General features: G+C 41.9%; 1 protein-coding gene across 1 annotated transcript; it reads left to right on the top strand.

Annotated features, from left to right (window-relative positions):
* Positions 1 to 164: 164 nt before the first annotated feature.
* Positions 165 to 7,763, top strand: MELLADRAFT_64466 (uncharacterized protein; the record flags this gene model as incomplete). Its single annotated transcript, XM_007411704.1, has 27 exons — positions 165 to 225; positions 406 to 525; positions 703 to 765; positions 873 to 1,004; positions 1,066 to 1,158; positions 1,229 to 1,300; positions 1,393 to 1,593; positions 1,663 to 1,728; positions 1,809 to 1,871; positions 1,938 to 2,066; positions 2,167 to 2,325; positions 2,427 to 2,492; positions 2,576 to 2,638; positions 2,705 to 2,824; positions 2,919 to 2,990; positions 3,074 to 3,136; positions 3,230 to 3,298; positions 3,398 to 3,556; positions 3,630 to 3,689; positions 3,765 to 3,860; positions 3,933 to 4,238; positions 4,484 to 4,777; positions 4,847 to 5,035; positions 5,113 to 5,309; positions 5,520 to 5,554; positions 5,619 to 7,687; positions 7,720 to 7,763. The coding sequence occupies 27 exons, from the start codon at positions 165 to 167 to the stop codon at positions 7,761 to 7,763; spliced, it is 5,061 nt and encodes a 1,686-aa protein (XP_007411766.1).
* Positions 7,764 to 25,299: the final 17,536 nt, after the last annotated feature.

The following is a 25,299-nucleotide window of genomic DNA, read 5'->3' as shown; positions in this document are numbered from 1 at the left end:
CCCCAAACTCCCTCATACATAACCTATTATCTTGAATTCACGATCTCTCACTCCTCAACCTATCTAGCGAATTCTCAACTTCAATTCAAACACTGAATTTCATCGATTCATAAATAATCAACTCTGAACTTTCTAGATCTATAAATTTAACTCAATCACACAGTATGTCTCCTTCTTGCTACGCCAGCTCTGATTCAAGTATCCAATATCAAGATGCATTGAGTAGTGAGTTTGTCTCTCTTATTGCTAGCGTCCAATTTGTCACTCATTGACTTGGAACTGCTTCCCCAGGTGCTCACAGCCATGAAAATAGTTTGTCTTCCGCTGGATAGGAACAAAAAGGCACGTTTTCCGTTGAATCACATTCCTTGTAACATAAGACACTAATGCTATTCTCCCCATCAGACGTGGGCCGGACCCACAATGACGACCATTACAGTAGAGATAGTCGACTCGAAAAAAGCTTTGGTGATCTTGGACATGCACCTGGTGTATCGAATGATTTGCACCACCAAGATGAAGATGGTGTGGCAGAAACGGGATGTCATACATCAAGAGACGCTTTCAACAAAATTGATCGAACTGAAGATTGTCATAGCAGTTAAGTCATGGGGCTTTTTCTCAAGTCTACCTTTTTGTTTTTGGAAAGGAATTACACTAATATGTGAGAAACTGCAGCCAGTGACACGGAAACTGTCCTAGCACACTCGGAACGTAGCAACAGCCCTGATGGTAGCCACTGTTTGGTAGCTCGAGCCATAGAAGGTTCGTCTTTTCTTACATTTTGACTGCATTTGAGCTTGTGCAGTTGCTTTTATTCAACACAAATTTGACTGTTTGTATTGTCATTATATCTACCGATATATTATCAGTTCCATCTATATTCGACGAAACAGAATACAAAGGCAAAAGTCAAAGCAATGCGCCCGAGAGTAATGAAAATAAGAGTGATAGCGGGATGATGTCTGCTACAATGAACGGGTTCAAGCGCAAAATAGCAGCAGGTGAGCCTACAGCTGAGAACTAGTGCATCCCAGCTTCTTCTAATCCTTCCATAATTTACAGCTCGACTTTTGTTTGATGAAGTGGGAAGGAAATCACAGACAGGCCTGGCAAAATCAGGAAGCCAGACCTTGTATGATAATGCCAAGTCTCATGGTGAGTTTAACGAGGAGCTAGCGTTCTGATTTGCCATGTATCAGGTCTGGAAATTAACAAGTGTCTTCAGGCGAGTCTCAACATGGACCACCTACAAAACATAGCTCGAACCTTGGAACCAGAGATGATCAAGCTATACCGCGTAAGATTTCACCCTTTTTTTATGAGCAGCTTGCACATCTTGAGGCGACTTGAAACTTTTTGGGTAAAGCTGATCAACTTTCATTTTCCGAGAAGCAGAAAGATCTTTCTTTGACTATAGTGGACACACTAGCGACTGGCGTAAGAAACAAAGAAACAATTTGGAAGCAGACCTCAGTCCTGCGCAGATTGCATCAGGAAAACACGCACACGAAGATGAAATGTGGGATCTAAACACCTCGAAGAAGCGGCGTGGAAGTGTCATACCACCTCTTGGCAAAATGTCACCTATAAGTACGCATTGTTCTCTTACTTGTTTTTGAAAGATAAATTGGTTATATTGACTGTATATTTTGCATTCAGGAGAGTGTACAAGTGACGATGAAGATGGGCCAGACGTGATCGGCTCGTGGCCCAAAGTTTCATTTGGTAGGCCTCAATTTATCAATCTGAGATTTCTTAGACTATGCCTACGTTGAAAGCTGAATGTTTTTTCTGACAACACTAAGACTCTCGTACATCAAGGCGGGAAACGCCTCAAAAGGATGATCCCGTGAATTACAATTCTCAACGTGAGTATCTCATTAAGATAGCCTTTTGAATTGGAACAGATCAGTTTTCTCAACAAATATTTCTAGGCGGGTCTCAAGATGTACCACATAAAGCACCTCAATGCTCTCAACAAGTCCCACCTACAGTACCTCATCAGCAACTACCTACAGTACCTAGCTCAAGCCTTCGCACCAAAGAGGATCAAGCTATACCAGGTACAGTGTCACCCTTTTCTTTATGCACAGCTTTCACACCATGAGGACACTTGAAACTGCCTGAGTCAAGCCAACCAATCTTTCAATTTTAAATACACAGGAAGATCATTATTTGACTATGGTGGACATGCTAGCGACTGGCGTAAGAAAAGAAGAAACCATTTAACAGCAGACCTCAGTCCTGCGCAGATTGCTTCAGGGAAACACGCCCGCGAGGAGGAAACATTTGATCCAAACGCCTCTAAGAAGCCACGTGGGAGTAAGATACACCCTTGTTATATCAGATCATCAATTACACATTCTTTGTGTACTCACTTTGGAATGGACATTGCTTACATGGACTATAAATGGTATTTTTAGGAGATTTTCTGAGTGATGATGAAGACGATTCAAACATCATTCACCCACGGCCCAATCTCTCATCTGGTACGCCTCAATCGAAAAATTTACCACTACTTTGACCTTCAATATGTTACATACTAACTATCTTGTCTTCTGATAACAATTAGACTCCGGCGCACCAAGGCAGGAAATAACTCAAGAGAATGATCCTGCCAATTGTAGTCCTCATTGTGAGTATCTGATTGAGATAGTCTTCTGACCTGTAATAGAACTTTTTTCTCAACAATGCTTTTCAGGCGATTTTCAACGTCAATCACCTACAGCACCTCAGTATGAATCATCTCACGTACCTCGATGTGGACCACCTACAGCACATACCTCAAATCTTGGTGCCAGAGATGATCAACCTATACCGGGTAAGATTTCACCCTTTTTCTTATGAACAGCTTGCTTTGTGTACTTGTTTTTGGAATATACATTGCTCACATTGCCTATAAATTTTGTTTCCAGGAGATTCTACGAGTGATGATGAAGATGAGGCAAATACCATTCAACCACGGCCCATTATCTCATCCAGTAGTAGTACGCCTTGATTTGACAATTTAATACTAATTCGACCTCTAATTTGTTACATACTGACTATCCTTTCTTCTGATAACAATAAGACTCTGGTGCACCAACGCAGGAAAGACCTCCAGAGAATAATCCCACGAAGCATCATACTCATTGTGAGTATATGATTGAGATAGTCTTCTGATACGTAATGGATCAGTTCTCTCAATGATTCTTTTTAGGAAATTTTCAACATCGATCACCTACAGTCCCTCAACAGCAACCACCTACAGTACTAAGCTCAAGCCTTCGCACAAAAGAGGATGAAGCTATACCAGGTACGTTTCACACTTTTCTTTATGAACAGCTTGCACATCCTGAGGCCACTTGAAACTGTCTCAGTCAAGCCAACCAAACTTTCAATTTTGAATGAACAGGAAGATCTCTATTTGACTATAGTGGACACGCTAGCGACTGGCGTAAGAAAAGGCGAAACTTTTTGAAAGAAGATCTGAGTCCCGCTCAGATTGCATCAGGGAAACATGCCCGCGAGGAGGAAATATGTGATCCAAATGACTCTAAGAAGCCACGTGGAAGTAAGATACAACCTCATTATATCAGACCATCAATTACACATTTGTTGTTGACTGATCATGCATTATATTTCAGGAGGATTTGCCAAAGTCAATGAAGAGGAGCAAGGGGTGATTGGTTCACAAACCCATCATGGTACATCGCACTTTGTCAATTCAGGATTTCTTCAAATTTCTCCGTGGTGACTGATATCTATCTGGTGACATCAAGACTCTCATGAAGCAAGGCACGAGAGAACTAGAGGGAATAATGAAGACGAATTTGGAAGAAGTGACACGAGCCGCACACAGCCTAATATCTCAGCCAGTACGCCATGATCCAATATTTCTTTGCTGTTCTCTGTTCTGAAGGCTAAAGGTGTTTCTCTATGATTTATAGCGGACTCTCAATTGGAAAGGATGGGGGCTTCTCGAGAATCCTTCCCAAAAACATCCGTCGAAAATTCAAGCAAGACTCAACCAAGTTTTGTCCAATATAGATCAATAAAGGCACAGGGCAAACAGCGCGAAATCACACCAGATTCTCTTCGTAAGGAAATTCATCTGCTGGATCTTGCTGCATCAGGATTCTTTACTGATTCATCACATACGTCAAATTTAGGTGACACTGTAAGTGCTGATGAAGGTGTGTCTGCAAGTAGCCGCATTCGCCGCTCACCACCCGAATCACAGCCCAATCTGACCAGTACGTCTCAATTTTTCAATTCAATATCGCTTAGAATTGCTCTATGCTGAATGAAGTTTCTATTTGATGACACAAAGACTCACATGAAGAAAGGCAGGAAAGAAGTCAACGAGATAGTGAACATGTACCAGAAAGAAGTAACATGAGCCGCACACAGCCTAATATCTCAGCCAGTACGCCGTGATCCAATATTTCTTTGCTGTTCTCTGTTCTGAAGGCTAAAGGTGTTTCTCTATGATTTATAGCGGACTCTCAATTGGAAAGGATGGGGGCTTCTCGAGAATCCTTCCCAAAAACATCCGTCGAAAATTCAAGCAAGACTCAACCAAGTTTTGTCCAATATAGATCAATAAAGGCACAGGGCAAACAGCGCAAAATCACACCAGATTCTCTATGTCAGGAAAACCATTTGCTTGTTCTTTCCGCTTCAGAACCCCTTGCTTATTTATTTTGCACACTACCTTTAGATGAACCTGCAAGTTCTGGTGAAAATGTTCCCAGTAGTCACACCCACCGCTCACAATCTAATATCCCCTATGGTACGTCTTGATACCATATATCTCAGCTCATTCAAAGACTGATTAGTGTTTCTTAACTAACATAATAAGGCTCTCGTCCAGGAAGGAATACTGAGACTACGCCTCCACCAAACAATTGTCACAACTATATATATGATGATGATGTATCATCAAGAAATTATTCACAACAAATAGTTTTGGTGGAGTCTCAACACAAACCACCACCACTTACAATACCCACCTCTAGATTTCGCACCAAAGAGGATCAAGTTATGACAGGTAAGCTCTCAGTGTTTTTACAAACAGCTTACACATCTTTAGTTCAACTGAAAAAACATCCGATTTTTAATATACAGGAAGTTCTTTATTTGACCATGCTGGACACTCTCGTGACTGGCGTAGGACTCGACGAAGAGGAAGAGATCTGAGTCCTGCGCAAATTGCATCAGGCAAACACGCACGCGAGGACGATCCATGTGATCTAAATACCTCCAAGAAGCCACGTGGGAACACGATCCCAGCTATCAGTAACTTGGTTTCATATAGATTACCTGTATGTTGATCCAGTTTGCAGGCTGACGGATGTGTCTCTTTGATCTTTAGTAAACTCTTGCACGGATTCAAGAAAGCAAGCTCAGGAAGAACTTCGCACTCCAACTCGGCCATCTTATGATCGCAATCGTACTGCTGTAAATAATTTCAATCATCGGGAAGCACAGCTTCAATCTTTTGCTTTGCGGGGGCCGTCTACACATTCCCATAGGCCAAATCAGACGAGCCACATCTCAACTCCTTCTTGTCAGTCTGGAGCACTTGTTGACTCACATGTACACTCAAACCGACTCCATACCACATTGGGAAGTTTCATTCAACATGAATCTCAGATTTCCACCCCCAAAAAAACAGTCACGTGGGATGATGAACGTCCTCTGAACTTCAACCACTCAGCTCAACAAGACTCGGACTACAGGGTCCCAGTATCACCATCAATAGCAGATTCAAGAATGTCTATTTGCACCCCTCCCCGCACAACTTCCCTCAGCCATACACGTCAACCTAACAGCTCTCAAAGCCAGTCTTTGGCTTCACTCCATATGCAGCCGGCCACACCGTCACATCAGAGAACACAATTCTTTTCTAGAGATGTTCATAGAAAGAAAACCCACGATCAACGTCAGACTCGCTTTTCAACCTTGCAATACGCCGAAAAGCACCACAAGAACCCCCATATTCCACCCCCTCCCGTTGACAAGTATCAGCAAGATACGGACACACCCCTGCCCAGTGATCAACAAATGGCGCCTTCAACCTCTCACTTGATGGAAACTAGGCAGAGATCTTTTTCCCCGATGTCTTGGTCTAATGAGGCTCCAGGAAATTTGGATCATTCTCTATACGAGTTGCACCAGTCTACAGATTGTCCTAGGAGTAGTTACATGCAGGAACACCGCCCCAGAAATGTGGAAAGCAATGCTCTGCCCTCCTACTCCCACCCTTCAGATCAAACAGACCCAACAAACAATTTCGTTCCTACTCGACGACCCTCAACCATGCCAGTTGGGCCTTCCATCTTGCACCCAAACCATGGAAATCCAACAGCCGTACATGAACCGCTCATTCCTTCTCGGCGACCCTCAAACACGGAAATTAGGCCTTCAATCTCGCACCCATACCCTGAAGGTCCAACAGACCTACATGAACCTTTTGGTTCTACTCGTCGACCCTCAAACACGAAACTCAGGCGATCAATCTCGCGCCCATACCCTGAAGATCCAAGAAACCCACAAGAGGATTCTACCCGTACACACCGGCTAGGAAGTACACGAACCAGACCTTCAGCCTTGCGCAATACCCCGGCAGATGAAACAAACTCGGATAGTAGATACATGCATATACCTGGAGCTCCAGACACGCATTGCCAACCTCTGTCCTCACAATCTTATCCTACAAATCCACCCAACACACAAAGCCGGCCTTCAACCTCTCGCACAACAGGAAGACACATAGAACGCTCCCAATCTCCTATAGCCCACTCAGATGGCTCAAACTCCAATAGTAGATCAATGCATATACGTGGAACTTCAAATGCACACCATCAACCTTCATCATCACGATCTTATTCTACACATCCACCGAACACACAAAAACGTGCTTCAACCTCTCGCGCTGCAGGAAGACACAGAGAACGCTCCCAATCTCCTATAGCCCACTCAGATGGCTCGAACTCCAATAGTAGATCAATGCATATACGTGGAACTTCAAATGCACACCATCAACCTTATTCTACACATCCACCAAACACACAAAGCCGTCCTTCAACCTCTCGCGCTGCAGGAAGACACAGAGAACGCTCCCAATCTCCTATAGCCCACTCAGATGGCTCGAACTCCAATAGTAGATCAATGCATATACGTGGAACTTCAAATGCACACCATCAACCTTCATCATCACAACCACCAAACACACAAAGCCGTCCTTCAACCTCTCGCGCTACAGGAAGACATAGAGAGCGCTCCCTATCTCCTATGGCCAATTCAGACGACTCGCCCCAAGATATCAATACGAGAAATGCCAACACTTGTGATACCAATGATTCTGATCCCGAAAATCCACATTCTGATGACCCCGATTCCGATCCTGATTCTGATCCCGAGTCAGATGAATCAATCTCATTGGCTGAGAATGTCAAGTACAAGAACAAACGACGTTGCCGCAATGCGAAAAAAACGAAAGACCGCCATGGTGAACTTGGCAGAGAAAAAGCCTCAAAACCGGCCATCCTATCTCAACATGAGAAATTATCGGTAGCAATTATTGACTATGTCAAACTACTCCTAGGCATAACTCGTAAGCCTCGCCGTGCAAAAATAACCTTTGTCTCTTCTCTCCCTGCGCCTCCTTCGGAGGAAGAGATCGAAACATGGGTACAACGTAAGCATCACGCAAGGCAAATCACAGATCAGGCCGCATCGAAAGCACTGTCAAGATATACAAAGAAGTATCCTGATGCAACTCCACGGACTTTAGAGTTAGTCGAAAAGGATGCAATCGAAGAGGCCCAATCAAAGCTCAAACCGGTCCAATTCCGGTCCCTTGTCTCTAACAAAAAAACTGGAGGCCGTTATTCTTCTGATGTAGCTCATTCTTGTGAGGCGGCCTTGGCCCACGCTGGCTTCACTAGACTAACCTTTGATTGGAACAGTACTTTCAAATCAAGATGGAATGAGGCAGTTTCAAGGATTATACTTCAAGAATGGCAAAAGACTTATCTGTGTGGTGATGCTGATGACTATCTCATAAATGCTCATCAAGTCACGGCACAAAATAAAAATTTGATTCTCGAAAGATGGTTTGAAAACAAAAAACTGCAATATACATCAGATCAAGAGCCTGATGACGACATTGAGAAACTGAATAGAACAGCAGAATCGAAAAGGGAAAAGGCTTCACAGCGCAACTCAAGAAATAATGTGAGTATCCTCTTTCATCTATTCCAGATGGGACCAATTCTCTAAACTTCATTTGAGGTTCCTTCAGGTCTGTACCATTCGACGTGACACATTTTTCAATTATTTCGACAAGGAGGTGCCTGAATATTCTGACTTGGGCCACTTGATATCACTGCCCACGGTACACTCTGAGGACGAAATGGATGAGAACAACCGGCCGGTACGCAAGCGTCTGTTTTGGAGACACAACCTTCTGGGTACTCTTTTTTCCGAGCTGGACAAGCTGCACATTGATACCCGGGAAGATGAGCGCAGTCACACAAGGGCCATCAAGGCTCTCATCCGCGGGCCCCACGTTGAGATTTCTGCAGAGGCTAAGCGCACTTGTAAGCCGCCTGCAGGGTTTCCCAAATCACTTGTCAGTGAGGAGTTTCGACAATGCTTTTCAAAAGCTGCAAGGGCGGCGTTAAAACTTTCAAACAACGATTTCAATCTCCCATCAATGATCGAACACTGTCAAGATATGCAACAGAATTAGCTCAACTCATTTCACAATCCACCTGATCCAATACTTCCTATTTGTTGACTTTGCTTGACTTGAGATACCACTCTTTCTTCATTTTGAGATATCACTTGTCATTTTATTTTTGTTCTTGATATGTACATATTTATCTTGTTATTTTTCTTTGCTCAAGTTTCAGGCTTCCAAAATACTTCTTTGTGTCACAGATACGCATAAAATCTGCTGATCAGAATCAATTCAAATGCTAAGTACCAGCCCTATCAATCTGAGAAGCCTATCCTAGTAGTCTATATGACACTGAGAAGTCCGAATTAGAAACAAATCGAGAATCACTTCCTGAGAGGACCCCGCAGTGCCCCAATACAGGGCAATCACGGGACAGGATCCTTTCGAGCTGAGCTCCCTCGGGTATTTTACACGATGGGTGTAAATTTCGATCACATACAGCACATGTTTCTGCCTTTGGTTTCTGCCAGTTTCTGTTTTTCACAGAAACAGTAACTTCCAGTTTGTGAACTTCTTTGTACTTCAAGATATCCTGTCATCTTAATCCGACAATGGCAACCTCTTTATATGGGTTTGTTCAATTTCACTCTTGACTTTTTTTGCTCATTTCTATAGATAACATCTGTTCACATCTATTTCTCCTAAAAATATAGCTATCAGCTTCAAGAAAATGTATGACGGGTCGACTATTCAGTGTCGGTCAAAAGTATTTCTCAGATCCTCATATAGCATATGGTTGAACTTTGTTTATTACTTTTAGTGGCTTCCAATAATTGAACTTGTCAAAACCTCAATCCAGATTCAAATCTTTTCGATCCAGCTGCTTCAAGTCAAGTGAGTTTTTCTCATTCATTTTGTGTCACCTCGATTTACCATGAAGCATATGAATCTATTGATGAATTAAAATGTATGGCTTCTTCACTCCTTCGAATAGCAACTTTGGTATGTGCGAGACAAACTCTCCAGTAATGATGTCTGAATAGCTGATCCTTATGTTTGTTTATTGATTCGTTTGGGCTTACGATTTTCTTCATTGTTCCTTGTAAGTCTACCTCTCCGTATCTGGTTTCTTTTTTGGTTGGTTTGTAGTCTAATTTTCTTGATTTTTAGGAACAGGTCAAAAGTGCAAAGAAAAGATGAAGAGATCGAAAGGAGTGAAGAAGTGATCAAATTGCTGACAATCTTTTCGCTTCATCCTTGTATTTGTTTCATATATGTAGTTTAATCAGTCAAAATTCTTGGAATCCAGCCAAGGCGGTTTCATATCAGATTTATCATATGGTGAAGTCTGATCTATCAGGCAACTCTACAACTTAATGCATCAAGCTTATACTCATTGTTTACATACATGATGTGCATACAAAGGCGTTCATCGTCTCTATCTTGTTGCTGAGAAGCCACACTTCCACTGTTTTTTCATGAGTGGAATTTGCTGAGTCCCTGAAAGCAAGAAAGCTTACCACGGTGATGACGTGTAATGAAACAAGTGATCCAGCTATTGTTGTATGGAGTGAGGGATCAAGAGGCATATGTAGAAGAGGTCTTCCATTTATCAGAAGACAAGTTGTGTTTGGAGAAGAAGAGCGGAGAATGTATGGTTACACACACGTGTAACTGTTTACAGCTAGGGTGATCAGAATTCCTTTCAGCACCAGGCAATCTTGTCCAACTGATATCGGACTTAACTCAAGATCTTTCATTTGCAGATGTCGTCTTTGCCCAAGATCTACCGTTGTGAGTGCACAGAACTAGGATGTGCAAGTCAAAGCTTCGAGCTCGGCGGAGTTTCATATCGCGGAGTCAACCGAAGCAAGAAAAATGCGGCAGCACATGCACAAAAGCTAGAAGCAAATCGGAAATCAAATCAGCACTCGGTGAATAGCCCCCCACCGCAAGTCCAAAACGATCAAGATGGTGGTCAGTCATCCCGGGAAATGAGAAGAACGGTACCCAACGTGGTACGTGAAACATTTGTTGTATATAATTATCTGCTTCTGATGGACCTTTGTCTCTCTTGACGTGTGATATTTAGAGGCGACGAAGATCTTTGAGCACTGGAGACATGCCAGATCGTGTGCAGCAGAGGCCACTATGTACGCAACGAGAGCGGACTCCTTTGGAAGACGATGGACATTACAATGAACTTCCGAATGAGACATCTCCAATTGGGCCCAATCAGAGATCCCAAACATCATCACGATGGGTCAACACTTCCGCACATCGTATCCGGGAGGTATATCTTCGCCATCCGTCGTGTATGATCGCTATGCTCATTGCGGCTCACAGCAACCTCATCTCCAAGACTAGTCACGAGCAATGTCGGAGGATGCTTCATTTCTCCAAGTTTCAGATCGAACAAGCAGCTGTCGAAACAAAGTACACTGGAGTTTCATTCTGGGACACGATACCAACCAGTCTTGCTACAGTATTTGACCGCCTGAATTTGAACATCGAACTCAATTCTGAACTCTGCTGTCCTACCTGCTTTGGACTGAACGGTACACCCTATCCAACTAACAAAGCTGACTATAAGCTGAATTGTGATAACATGCGATTCCTAAAGGATCCAGCTAAGAAGAGACAGAAGAAGAAAGAAATTATTCGTCGTCGATGCAATTCTGCCCTCTACACGCCTTCCTTGAAAGCTCATCGCATTTTTTATCACCTTTCCTTGAAGGTATGGTTGGCCAAAATGATGATGCTACCTCAGTTTGAGTATGATCTAGATGCTTCATTACGCCATACCAGGAATGATCCTTCATCAATGTCAGATATATGGGACGGGACGATGTGGAATACATGCCGAATTTCTGGAAGCGTCTACACTCAAAGAAGTGGCCATTTGGTGTTTGGACTTTACTGTGACTGGTTTAACCCTCATGGCGGTGGATCTCGACGGCAAATCTCGACTGGAAACATCCTTCTTGTCTGCTTCAATCTGCCTCCCGCAATCCGATACAAACGAGAATATTTGTTTCTCTACGCTACGGTTCCCGGCCCACGTGAACCCAAAAAGGATCAAATCAATCACGTCTTGCGACCATTGGTGACGGAGCTTCAAGACTTTTGGAAAGGTGTCCACTTTACATCAACGCACAAATATCCTAATGGCCGCCTTATTCGAGTTGCTCTGTGGCCACTCATTGCTGACTTGGTCGCAATGAGGAAAATTTCTGGCTTTGCAGCACATTCTGCCACTCACTTTTGTGTTCATTGCGATCTCACAATCAATGACATTGACGAAATTGATATGAGCAAGTGGCCGAAAAGGTGCAATCATCAGATCCATGCTCAAGCATGGCAAGACGCTCCAAACCTGGAGGAACAAGATACGATCTTCGATAAGTACGGCGTACGATACAGCGTTTTTTCGGAGCTCCCTTACTGGCAACCCCATAACTTTGTTACTATAGACATCATGCACTGTTTACTCCTTGGAATTATGAAAGATCATGCGATCTCAGTATTAAATATTGAAGCCGCAGGGAAGTCATTAAAGGCACTAGAAGAATCGAACGCGGACAGAGGAGTTTATGAAGACTTCCATGTGAGTCACAGTATTCTTCTGTCCGTACCTGGATCATTCAATGATGGCTTATTCAAAAATTTAGTTTGATCCCCCATTAGGGCTAATCGGGGTCCGAGAGTCTTTAGATGCTCCTGAATGTGAAACAAATGAAAACAATCCAACTGAAAATACCCATAATGACTCATCTCGCAATCCCGATCTGTCAGAAGTCTATGATAGTTCAACTGAATCCAGCAACAACAACCTTACTGCTTTAGAGAGCACCGAAACCGATTCACACCTTGCTGATCTAGAATCCAACAGCAAGAATTCCGCCAAACAACCTAGCCTCCCCACGCGCAAGATCTTACCTCGCAGGGTCAAAGCTGTTCGAAATAACCCCCCCTCATCTCAGAATTCTACCTCTGGAATCTCTGATGTGCAAGAAGGATCATCTTCTCACTATCCAATCCGCACAGCTCATAGTAGGAAGCGAAAGAGGCCTGGAAACATCAGTGACAGCGACTCTGAACACAGCAGCCACTCCACTATACGCGACTCTCTGGCTCGACCGCGCAAAAGAATTACACAAGTCCGAAAACGAGTACGAACTGCGAATGCTCAGCCGCTTGAAGTTGCTCAGCCGCTTGACGTTGCTCAGCCGCTTGAAGTTCCATCAAATCCAATAACATTCAAGCCTGCAGATCTATATCGCCTGCATCAGGTCATGAGAAACACTCAAACCCCCTCTTGGATGACTCGAGTCCCTACAAAAATTGGGACAGTAAGTTTAGGTTATATTAAGGCTTCTGAATGGCTCGTTTTCTATACAGTGTATATGGTTCTTGCAACCATCCCTGATTTGTATCATTCCGAAGACCCCCAGCGCCAGATCATGTGCCAGAGTATCATCAAGCTTGTAGAGATAGCCAATGTCACTGTATCTCGAACTTTTACTAAGGAAGATGGACTAGAGCTACAGTCTCGAATTCGAGTCTTTCGTGAACACATAGGCACCCATTGGCCGCATGTCAGCATAAAAAAAAACATGCACATTTGCCAACACTTACCCGATATTGCACTTCTCTTTGGTCCTCCAGCTTCCACGGCTGGTTATTTTGGTGAACGTATCAATGGAGCTCTATCGGACATTCAAAACAATCGTCACCCAGGTACGTCTTTCTCTGCTTTTCTTTATATCCTTGTGGTTTTTCTGATGATCGGTTTCACAGATGAATTGGACAAAATATTCTGTAAAGCTTTCTCCCGTGAAGGCTATCTTCTTGCTGTCTTGAATCAAGCCCCAACATTCCTTAGTCAAGCAGAAGAACGCATCAGGGAGTCAGCCATTGAGTCACTCACAGGTACTTCATTACCAAAGTGGAAGGATCAGGAACTTGATCACGATAATTATCAAATCTGGCTGAGCTATATAAACAATGATATTAATCAAAGATACGGCCGATTTTCCAGTTCAATCAACAATGATTCTCATACGCCAAATATATCCAACAAGCTGCCGGCTCTCGTACAAATCACAAATCGGCTCAGAGTTTCAAGGAAAACTTACTCGAGTGATTCCCTCACAAAAGGTAATAGCTTGATTTCTTATCATTACATAGGAAAGATAGCATATGGTAAGATCAAGGGTTTATTCCGTAGCAAAGCTATCCCAGAAGCAACATTCCTATTGGTAGAGCCATTCACACCTCTAGATACCGAAGATTCCGTAAAAAATCTGTACTTGCATCATCCACTTCTCAAGGCGACTATTGTATATGAAATGACAAGCAATCACGTGGTTGTTGACTATTGTGATCTCATAGGGCATGTTGCTGCGCTCAAGAACCCGGCAGGAAGCTTTCATATTCAAAGCAGCACATACTCTATGGTGAGCTTGAAAAATTATGTGAGTCCTATCATTGTTGTTAACTGCGTTAACTGCAATCCTTTGGCTGATGCCTTTGTTCACAGAGCTCATTTGTCGATGAAAGCAGTTGACAGTGGTCAAGTTTATGAGGGTGCACGCATCCTCCGCCTGGTTACATTTTCATTTCATAAAATCGTTTACATTTTCATTTCATAAAATTATTCTTCGTGAATAGGTTTCATTTGGCTTGTTATACTTGAAATGTATTTGATCTGAAATTCATGTTCCCTATTTGATCTGACATTGATGTTCCCTCTAAATCAATCATTGATCCTCTACCACCAAAAATGTTATACTTTTAATAATTAAAAATTCATTCAATCAAATGTGGGTGATTCATGGATCCGTGGGGTTTCGGGATTCTAATTGTATCTCATCTCAAAAAATGACAGACTGACACTTTAAAAAACCTCGTTTTCACCGCAGAAACAGAACCAATGGAAATATATGGAGACTTGGTATGAATGCAATCTACATTAGGAACATAACGCAAATGCTTACCAAACACTTCGTTGTTTATCCCAAAAGGATATATAACAGTTGATGGAATATCCTTTGATCTCATGACAGATCTATCATGTAGCTTTATTCAAAAGATCAGTTGGAGAGATTGTTGATATCAAATTTGTTTATTTGACTAAATCTATTGCTAGAAATTGAGTTGAGTCTATGTCTGCTACAAATGGTGCCGCTGTAGCTAAAGCTCTTGTTTATCACAAAGGTTTCATTCCTAGATAGATAGATGAAGATCATTTCGATTTGAAATGTCTCGTAGCTATAGCTAGTTTACTGTTCTACAAACAGCTCAAGTCGAGACCCTCTTTTTCCTCTATGGAACAATTGCTATCGATGTGGATTGAAATTAATCTCATGAATGTGTAGGTGTGCAAAAGTTAACGTAATAGATCCGAACAAGTATGAAATTTCAACAATCAAACGATTAACTAAACAAAATATCAAATGGGTGATGATTGTAAGCTACAAAAACGAATGTGTCGAGCAAATGATTACAATGTGAATGTGATTAGTTGATTGAAGTAGATAGAGCAACAGAGGAATTAGGATCTATCCATGATTAGGTATTCATTCGATTGGTTTTGAGAGAGATGTCAGTGATGATGATGTAAATAATGATGATGTAAATGATCGATTGAACTTGAAAGGTTGGAGGAAGATAGATGATCTGAAGATGAAGATGAATCGGTAGGGAGTGAAGAGGTAGGTGAAAGATGATTCGGTGGTGAGTTTGTTTGAGATGAGCTTCTTGATGAATTGGAAGATTAGATGATAAAGGCGAATAATCAATATCACAATTAAGTTACGATGGAGATGGATTGGATGAATACTTACCTATGCAACTCCTAATCATCATTCTCAACTCTCAACTACGGTTGTTTGGCATGGAGAGGTGAGGTGGGGTAGTTGTCGTTGGATTCATGTTGTGATTTGAAATCAAGTGAAGATAATTGAAGTATGGTTATTGATCAAGCAAATCCTTGAAAATCGGGTTACTTGAAATTGCAAAAGGGTTTCTTCTTTTCGCGTGTGAGGAACTTTTTGGAGAGTAAATTAGTATTTGACAGGGTGGCTGTAATTTACAGATAAAGATTTCCCCGCGAAAACTTTGTCTGAACATCAGGACTTCCGAGCATGATGGTTTGGAAACGGGTGTCCGGGACATCCTCACGCCCCGCACATAAAAAACGTGATTGGCTCTACTTAGGTAGAGCGAGCGATGGGAAGGGATGTAAGCCGAGTGGAAAGGGATTGTGGAAACCAATAGTGAGCGATTGTAGTCTCAGGTAATGTGCTGAGCTGCACTAGTTCAGCTCAACTTTGATCATACACTTGATTAACTTAGTGTTCAAAGACGGCTGAGCACCAGATAGCTCAGAGAGCTTAGGTTACGACTAAGGAGAAGAACGAAATTTCAAATTTCAAATCTCAAAGAACAAAGTTGACACGTTCTAACGATCTCGACGTCGAGAACGTCTCTCGTGGACGCAGTGGGTTGGTATGCTGAAAGTTCGAGAAGAAGCGCAGCGAGGGTGTGGCTGACCCGGACCCGGAAGCGCGAAGCGCAGCCCAATCAAACGGGGCGCTCAATTGAGAGCGAAAGGCGCAACGCCCGTGGACCGCGCTGCCGGGGCAGCGAGGCGCCAGCGCCAGGCGCTGCGCTGCCTCGCGCTGCGCGCTTCCGTCTGCGCTGTGAGCCAGACTTGATCATATATCCCATGAAATCCAAGAGTGGTGTGTTTTCTTGTTTTGAAGCTTTTCACTCCAAGTTTGAATTGAATCTATCCACCTCCGTCAAGAAGCTTCAAACAGACAATGGAGGAGAGTATCTCACAAAGGATTTTTTGTTTTATTTAACGGATTATGGAATTGAACGTTTCCCTGGTCCTCCTCACTCCCCTCAACTCAATGGGGTATCTGAAGGAGCAAATTGTACCATAAACAATCACATTAGGTGCTTGCTTCTCAGTTCAGGTCTTCCCAAGAGTTTCTGGGTTGATGATTTACGATTTCTCGCCCATTTCCTGAAATCAATTCCCTGTTTTACTCCTTTGGGCTTTACATCTCCTCGTTCCCTCATCTCTTTCTCTCCTGTTGATCTGTCTAAGCTCCACTCTTTTGGTTGTGAGGTTTACTTTGAGGTTCCTGAAGCAAACTGTCTCAGGCTTGATCCCACAGTTAGACATGCTATTTCTCTCCCGTATCTTCCTGATGGGAATGGGTACACCCTGTGAGATATCACAAATCAAAAGCTGGTCAAATAAAGAGATGTTATCTTTAATGATGATATTTGTCCCTCACTCAAAAAATACCTTCCCTGTGAGAAAACTCAAATTTGATCAGGCTCAACGCTCTGGATAAGACACCTTTTAGAAAAGGTACAAAGATACTATCAGCTTGTGTTGACGAGACACTGCTGAGGCAACACTACTTTGAGTACTAAACTCGTACGGACCTAAGGCAGGGGAGGATTATAAGAAAACACTAGACAAGTGAGGGTAAGAGATAAATAAAATAAGAAAGATAACAAAAAAGGATTTAGCAGAGTTCTAATCAATAATAGATGAAGCAGGATTTTAATTGGTAATAACTTACATCTAGAATCTTTTTCCTTGATGAGGGAAAAAGATTCCAAACGAGAGACCGAGCAGAGTTAATAAGAGAAATCACCAGTGAAAGAAAATACTGCAATTTGTTAGTTCACAACCCAATCCGGTAACTCCTTCTAACACTTCCACAATTTTGATATGCTCATAAATTCTTCCTAGTTTGATTATCCCAATCAGGTGAGCACGTCTTTCTTTCCTTCCACATTCTTACATACCGTACTAATACTATCCATCCCAATTCGTTCACCTTTACTACACGTTTCAATCCTCCACCAACTACCTTACATCAAACTGATCAAATTTGTACTGATAATGTTGTTCTTGAGGCTCAATTTGTTTTGACCAGTATGACTGAGCTTGTACTCCAACACACCCCCTCAAGATAAATGAGACTCACTTAATTCCCAGTCTACTTCTCAGCTTAATGAATTGCTGCTTGCCTAAAGCTTTTGTAAGTATATCAGCCACCATGTCCTCGGTTGGACAGTGATGAAGAGAAATATAACCCTTGTTGAGGATCTCGCGGATCCAATGATACTGAATCTCTATATGCTTTGTTCTCCCGTGAAATATTGATTTGCTGGTGAGATGAATGGCTCCTAAGTTGTCACTTTGAAGTTGAGTAGGATTGTCATCATGGCATCCAAAGGACTCCATCATTCGTCAAAGCCAGAGGAGTTCTTGGCCAGCTTCTGTAATCGCACGATAATAATGCAACAGTTGGTTGCAATCGGCTCTTCCATGAGAGAGCACCCCCGGCCAAGGTGAAGATGTATCCCATTGTGGATCGTCTTGTGTTCTTGTTGCCGGCCCAGTCGGCATCGCAGTGTGAGATGGGTAAATTGAAACTTTTCTGACCTGAAACTTTTTGATTTTCATTTCCGCAGTACGTGATTCCTAAATTGATAATTCCTTTGAGATACCTGAACACCTGAAGACATGCGTTCCAATGTTGAAGACTAGGCCGATCCAGGTGCTGGGACAGAACTCCCACCGCGTGAGCAAGATCCGGTCTGGTGCACTGGGAGAGATACATCAATGATCCCACAGGACTTCTATAGTTCAGTTTAAGAAGGGCAAAAGTAGAAATTTCCTCATCGGAGGCACAATAGAGTTTTAAGTTAGGTGTGAGTGGTGTAGATGCAGGCTTTGAGTTAGTCATGCCAAATCGGTTCAGAATAGTATCTGCAAATCGAGATTGAGTGAGAGAATACGAGTGAGTGTTCTTTCTTGTGATTTCGATTCCAACTACCATTTGAGCTAATCCAAGGTCCTCCATTTCCCACTTTGACGAAATCTCCTTTTTGAAGGTAAGTGAATCATTACCAGTAATCGCCATGTTGTCAACGTGAACGTACACAACAGTAAAGAATCGTTTAATTTCGTCTGACCGTATATAAATGCAATGGTCAATGGGACACTGAATGAACCCGATGCTGACAAGGTAAGCTTGGACATCATCTTGCCAGATTTTAGGGGATTGTTTTAAACCATACAACGAGCGATTCAGTTTCAAAACTTTATCTTCAAGTCCTTCAATTACGTAACCTTCAGGTTGCTCAATGTATATTTCATCTTCCAGAAGTCCATTCAGAAATGCCGTTACGGTGTCCATTTGATGGATGTCCCAGCCGTAGATAGCTGCCATTGCTACTAGGATTCGGAAAGAAGTAGGTTTTCCGGTGGGTGCGAAAGTCTCGCCGTAGTCGACACCTTCCACCTGAGTATTACCTAAAGCCACATACCTTGCCTTGAACTTCATAGTTCCATTGCCGTTGAGTTTCTTGCAAAAGATCCACATACCACGAATGACACATTTGTGTCTAGGTTGGTCAACAACTTCCCATACGTCCTTTTTGAGAAGTGAACTCATCTCTTTATCGCAAGCTTCACGCCATCTGGGGGAGTCACCCGCCAGCATAGCCTTTTTGTACGATTTCGGGTTGGGAATAGAGTTGGAAATTTCATAACACTCTGGAGGTAGACATGAGAAATAGGTCATGAATTTGCATGATTCAAAATACGCAACATTACACATTCCCTTATAGTCAATTTTTGATTGGTTTCTAGTCGATCTTCTGGTTTGAGGTTGATTAGGTACAGCATCATTAATTATTGAGGCGATATTTTCTGCTTGATTTTGATTTGACAGATCAGGAGGAATGTCAGACAAATTTTCAGCAACAGTTAATTCATGTCGTTCTTCTTCTACTTCATCAGAACTCGATTGATTATTACCACGATTTATTTCAACTGTGGAATCAATGAGCAATTCATCATCATCAAAGTAGAAGCTTTTGACAATTGATGTATCAACTGAGCGAGCTGGGTGAGTATTCAAGAAGGGAAAGACTTCTTCATTGAAGGTTGCGTGAGGAGTAATGTAAATTTTTCGATCTTTGACATCATAAATTTGAAGATTGAAGTTGTCTTGATTGTAGCCAACTAAAACACCTTCTGAACTGACTGGTGTGTATTTTGATGGTCGAAGTTCTTTTCTTATTAGACGAAAAGATTGACAACCAAAAATTCTGAGATGGTCTATGTTAGGCTTTCGGAAGTACCAAACTTTGAAAGGAGTTTTGAAATTAGCCACAGCCTTTGTACAGCTTCGATTAGTCAGAAAGACAGCTGCACAACAGGCTAGAAACCAAAAATTTTGAGGAGCTCCACAGTCAATCATCATGCATCTTGCTGTAGTGATTACAGTCCGATTTCCTCTTTCAGCCACACCATTTTGTTCCGGTGTGTGTCCAGCAGTTAGATGCAGTACGATACCAAGTGATTCAAGTTCAGGTTTCAAAAGATGATTTAGAAATTCACCCCCACGATCCAGTGTAAACTGTTTGACTTTACATCCGGTCTGCCTCTCACTTAGGGCAATGTAACTCTTGAACATGTTGAACACCTCAGATTTTCCTCTATCGCTTAAACCAAAGATGTGTTGGTAGGACGAGAAATCATCACAGAAAAAAAGATAATAGGATTCATTTCCAACACCCTTCACTTGATTCATACCACTAACATCTGCATGAACATTTTCCAAAAATTTAAGAGATCTGGGGCGAGTGTGGTTGAAGGAGACTTTTGTAGTTTTAGACACAGAACAGACATCACAAGAATCCAGACTATCTAGATTTGTAGCAATTCCATCCATGCTGCCATGTTTGATCATGGAGTTGAGATACTGTTGGCTTATATGACCTAGACGACGGTGTAGAATCGATGAGCAGTGAGAAATCGAAGCTTGAGCTACCTGAGAGATTGGTGAGCTTACTGGATCAATGAGTATGTTCATGATACTGTTTTCGAGAATTACACCATTGAATATAGCCAGTCCATTTCGAACAAGAGAAAAACAGGTCGGATCTGAATTATCATAGTACTCTCTGACTCCTTTCTTCTCGAGAATTCCCCCGGCAATGAGGTTCTTGCTGAGTTCAGGTACATAAAGACACTCTGAAAGTTCAAAGACCGATCCATCCCCAGCTTTCAGTTGCACCTTTCCAACTCTTTCCACAGCCAAAGAAACACCCCCACCAGCCAACTTAAGTCTTTTATTGGCATCCTCGACCGGTTTTAAGCTGCCAGCGACGAACACAGATGAAATATTGAACATGTGGTGGGTGGCGCCGGTGTCGTGTAGAGCCCAGATAGTTTTGTCGGACGCCATAGCATTAGATAGATTAGCTGATGGAGAAGTGTCGGAGGATACATGTTCAAAACTAGTGTGGAACAGCATCATTTCAGGTGGAGCTGTAGTGGTGTTTGCTGAAGGAGAAGTTACACGTTTCACTCCGCGAATGTGATTTCCAGAAACACGAGTGGATGAGAATTGATTGACCCTGTGATTTGATCCATTTCGAGCGGCACAACAACGAGCGATGAAATCATCTCTTTCTTTGAAATTCTCAGGTTTTGACCAGCACCTGTCGGCGGGGTGTGGACCTTTGCACACTAGCTCAGTACATTCAAACCGACAGTTTCGAGATACCACACTAGCCAATACATCAGCGGAACCAGCAACTCAAGTAGACTCAGGGGTGAAGTTGTGTCAAGTATTGTACTCATGAAGATACTTGATAACTTCTCTTTGAGTGAGCGGTGAAACAGTGGTATGTATAAATTCCACGGTTGAATCCGGAAGTCAATCAATAGAGTCAATAAGACGGAGTGCTGATTGTGTGTCGTCCATATTCCCACCATATCTAGTAAATTCGATGAATAAGTTTTTGAATTTGTCAAGATGAGCAGATAGTGAGTCTCCTCGAGCAATAGTGATTGTACTAAGGTTCTTGGAGATGGTGGCAAGTTTCTGAGCATTTATCAGATAGTGACAATCTTTAAGATAATTCCAGAGTAAGAAAGGATCGTGAATAATTTCATTAGGATCATCAGGATCTGTGAGACGATTGATAGCTTGGCAGTGATTTGATTTGTCTAGACGATTGAGGATATAGTTGACAACGACTTTCTTGGTTTTGAACACTTTATTGGAACCGAGTTCACTGTCCTTATAGTCTTTAACTAGAACGTAGTGATGAAGCTCGAGAGTTTTGAGATTGTCAAAGATGGAACGTTTCCAGTTAGGATAGTTACCATCTTCAAGATCATCAGTGACCTTGAACTTTCTCAAAGCATTGTTCAGTTGTTGTCCATAACATTGTAAGGAATTACCAAACACAGCGCTGCTTGACTCTTCAGTAGACATCTGATGAGATAGTTTATTCAAAGATATATTTTCTTTGGCAGTTCGATTGGAATGACTTGAACCGGTATCTGATTTGGAATTGGTAAGAGTAAGATCTTTGGAAATAGCTTCGAAAGGATTTCCGGACAATGACATAAAAGGATATAGACGATGATTATGAGGTGTGAATCAAACCTCTCGCTACCATGTGAGAAAACTCAAATTTGATCAGGCTCAACGCTCTGGATAAGACACCTTTTAGAAAAGGTACAAAGATACTATCAGCTTGTGTTGACGAGACACTGCTGAGGCAACACTACTTCGAGTACTAAACTCGTACGGAACTAAGGCAGGGGAGGATTATGAGAAAACAGTTTAGAATCTTTTTCCTTGATGAGGAACAAACATAGCACACAACCAAACTTTTAGAAAAGGTACAAAGATACTATCAGCTTGTGTTGACAAGACACTGCTGAGGAAACACTACTTCGAGTACTAAACTCGTACGGACCTAAGGCAGGGGAGGATTATAAGAAAACACTAGACAAGTGAGGGTAAGAGATAAATAAAATAAGAAAGATAACAAAAAAGGATTTAGCAGAGTTCTAATCAATAATAGATGAAGGAGGATTTTAATTGGTAATAACTTACATCTAGAATCTTTTTCCTTGATGAGGGAAAAAGATTCCAAACAAGAGACCTAGCAGAGTTAATAAGAGAAATCACCAGTGAAAGAAAATACTGCAATTTGTTAGTTCACAACCCAATCCGGTAACTCCTTCTAACACTTCCACAATTTTGATATGCTCATGAATTCTTCCTAGTTTGATTATCCCAATCAGGTGAGCACGTCTTTCTTTCCTTCCACATTCTTACATACCATACTAATACTATCCATCCCAATTTGTTCACCTTTACTACACGTTTCAATCCTCCACCAACTACCTTACATCAAACTGATTAAATTTAAAGTTGGGTACTGATAATGTTGGTCTTGAGGCTTGATTTGTTTTGACCAGTATGACTGAGCTTGTACTCCAACATTCCCTCCCCACATTGTAGCCCAAAGGTAGAGATACCTTGGCCATCTGGCAAGAAACACAGACTACAGAGACTCGTGTGGCAGCAGAGATATCAATATACAAACTCTTTGTGATTGCTACTCAAAAAACATCCCTCTTGACCACCCTCACTTTGATTATTGCTTTGCTCCTTTTGCTCAACATGCAATGGCCCTCAACTCTTTCTGTGGAAGGAACGCTTCTGGGACTCTGCCGGGCAAATTTTTGTCACCACATATGCTACTTCAACCGACTGGGGTGAAAGGCGTACTTGAAGCTTTTGATGAAGATGACGACATCAATCCTGTGAGGGTCGTGACTCTTCTGAAGGAGGCTACTCTCACTAAATGTGGTACTGGGACTGGGTGTGTAATGGAATATAAAAGTAATTCTTTTATTTCAGAATAGAACTAGTTAAAAGAAGAGGTAGAGGAAGAGAAGTAAATGAGATAAGGATGAGAGTAGTGGATAGTAGTTAAACAACTAAGAGTCTGCTGGGACAAATCCTGGCAGACTACAGTTAGTTGACTCTTAATTCATTTTTGCATCACCCCATACATCTGATGTTCATATTCTGAACATTAGATGCAAAAATGAAACCAGTATATATTTGTTTGATGGGCACAACATAAGATATATGTACCTGTGTTACGGAAGTTACACACCATAGAACCAAGTCTGTGATTGTAGACAATTTCTCACCAAGAAAAGTCAATCAACTTCAAACTCCATCCAACTCATCCCCCATCCCCCATCACCTATCACCCATATCATCATCAACAACTCTTATCACGTCTCAACCAGTACCTTCCTCATTCAAAGATCTTGGAAAGGCAGCTAAAAATCTTTGAGTAAAGATTACCCAATCTTTGGTACCAATCTTGAGGTTAAAAGGCACCTAACAATGTGGTCTTCGAAGTGTGTCTCAAGCAATTCACTTTTGTTTGATCAGCAGCTACTCTTCTCTTTTGACCTGTCATGGATTCATTTATCACTCTTTGAACTTCACTCACTTACTCTACTTGGATTGTTTGTTCCTTATAATTCAATCTTTAGTTTCAATCTTGTCTTGATGAATTGATCACCGTGCTTCCTCCGCATACTTTGATTTTTTTGACTTTTCCACTTTCTTGACCTCTTGACCTGATCTCCTTTTGATTTCAATAAACTCTCTAGGTTGCTAGTTTACAAGACAGAAAATCTGGTTCAATTACGGATGACCTTCATGTGAAATACCTTTTGCGGTATGGTCTCACTTTCACACCTACCCGGTCCACCTCAAACCTAGTCAGGGCTCAGCTCGAACTCAACAACAAATTTGCCAAAGGTTGGTCATTGGTTATCATCCCCTTTGTTCTTTTTCTCATACTAAAGTGACTCTCTCCCTTGCTCACTCTTATTGGTTACCAATGTAAGGTCTCAAGCTTGACTTAGCCACTATAGCATCAACCCAGTCGGAAATGCAAAACCTGCTGCTTTGACCAAATTTTTCTGACCAATTTCTATCCCCGTCTAGGTACCACAAGCTAATGATAGTGAATGATTCCAAATATTTACTTTGATGTGGCTCGCACTTGGGAAGCTCCTTTGAAGGCCCAAAAAAAAGAAATTCACCTGTCAGACAAAACCAAGTGGCAAATGGCCCATTGACACTTCAAAAGCTACACAATGACCTCTTTGCAGGGTAATACATTCTAAATCCCAATGTTAATATTATCTATGTTGTTTTTATCTACATACCAACAGAGTTTGTACCTCACAGAACATTGTTTTGTTCTTTTTGCCTCTAATTGTGACCCATCTCTATGTTTGCAAAACATTGTTTCAAAAAAGTGAACACAACCTGCCATATTAAATGTTCAATAAGAGAGAAAGAGAACATGGAAATGAAAAGCCAAAACTGAAAATAGAATACAAAAACACCAAATGCTCAATCAGGGTCATGTTTGATGGATGTAGCTGATACATATCCTCAGCTTACTCAAAAACTCATAACTTTCTCGGGAATACATAACACCAGAAGACATTCTGCAAATGTAGGACTTACCTCGTGAATGCAGAGAGCATTCAAAACAGTTACATAGCATTTATGTATTGTTGCTGCTTGAAGAAGATAGGAGCCCATTGTTGGAATGTACCACCAATATATATCTTGTATTGGTGGGATGATGTTTACTGTGGACATTTTCAGAATCAACAAATCTTTGTCTCTGAAACACCTAGTCCAACAATATCCCAATTACATTGGTTT

Source organism: Melampsora larici-populina (genome assembly GCF_000204055.1).
Source record: "Melampsora larici-populina 98AG31 unplaced genomic scaffold MELLAscaffold_26, whole genome shotgun sequence".
NCBI classification, from domain to species: domain Eukaryota; kingdom Fungi; phylum Basidiomycota; class Pucciniomycetes; order Pucciniales; family Melampsoraceae; genus Melampsora; species Melampsora laricis-populina.
This window is presented reverse-complemented; position numbering and strand designations above follow the sequence as displayed.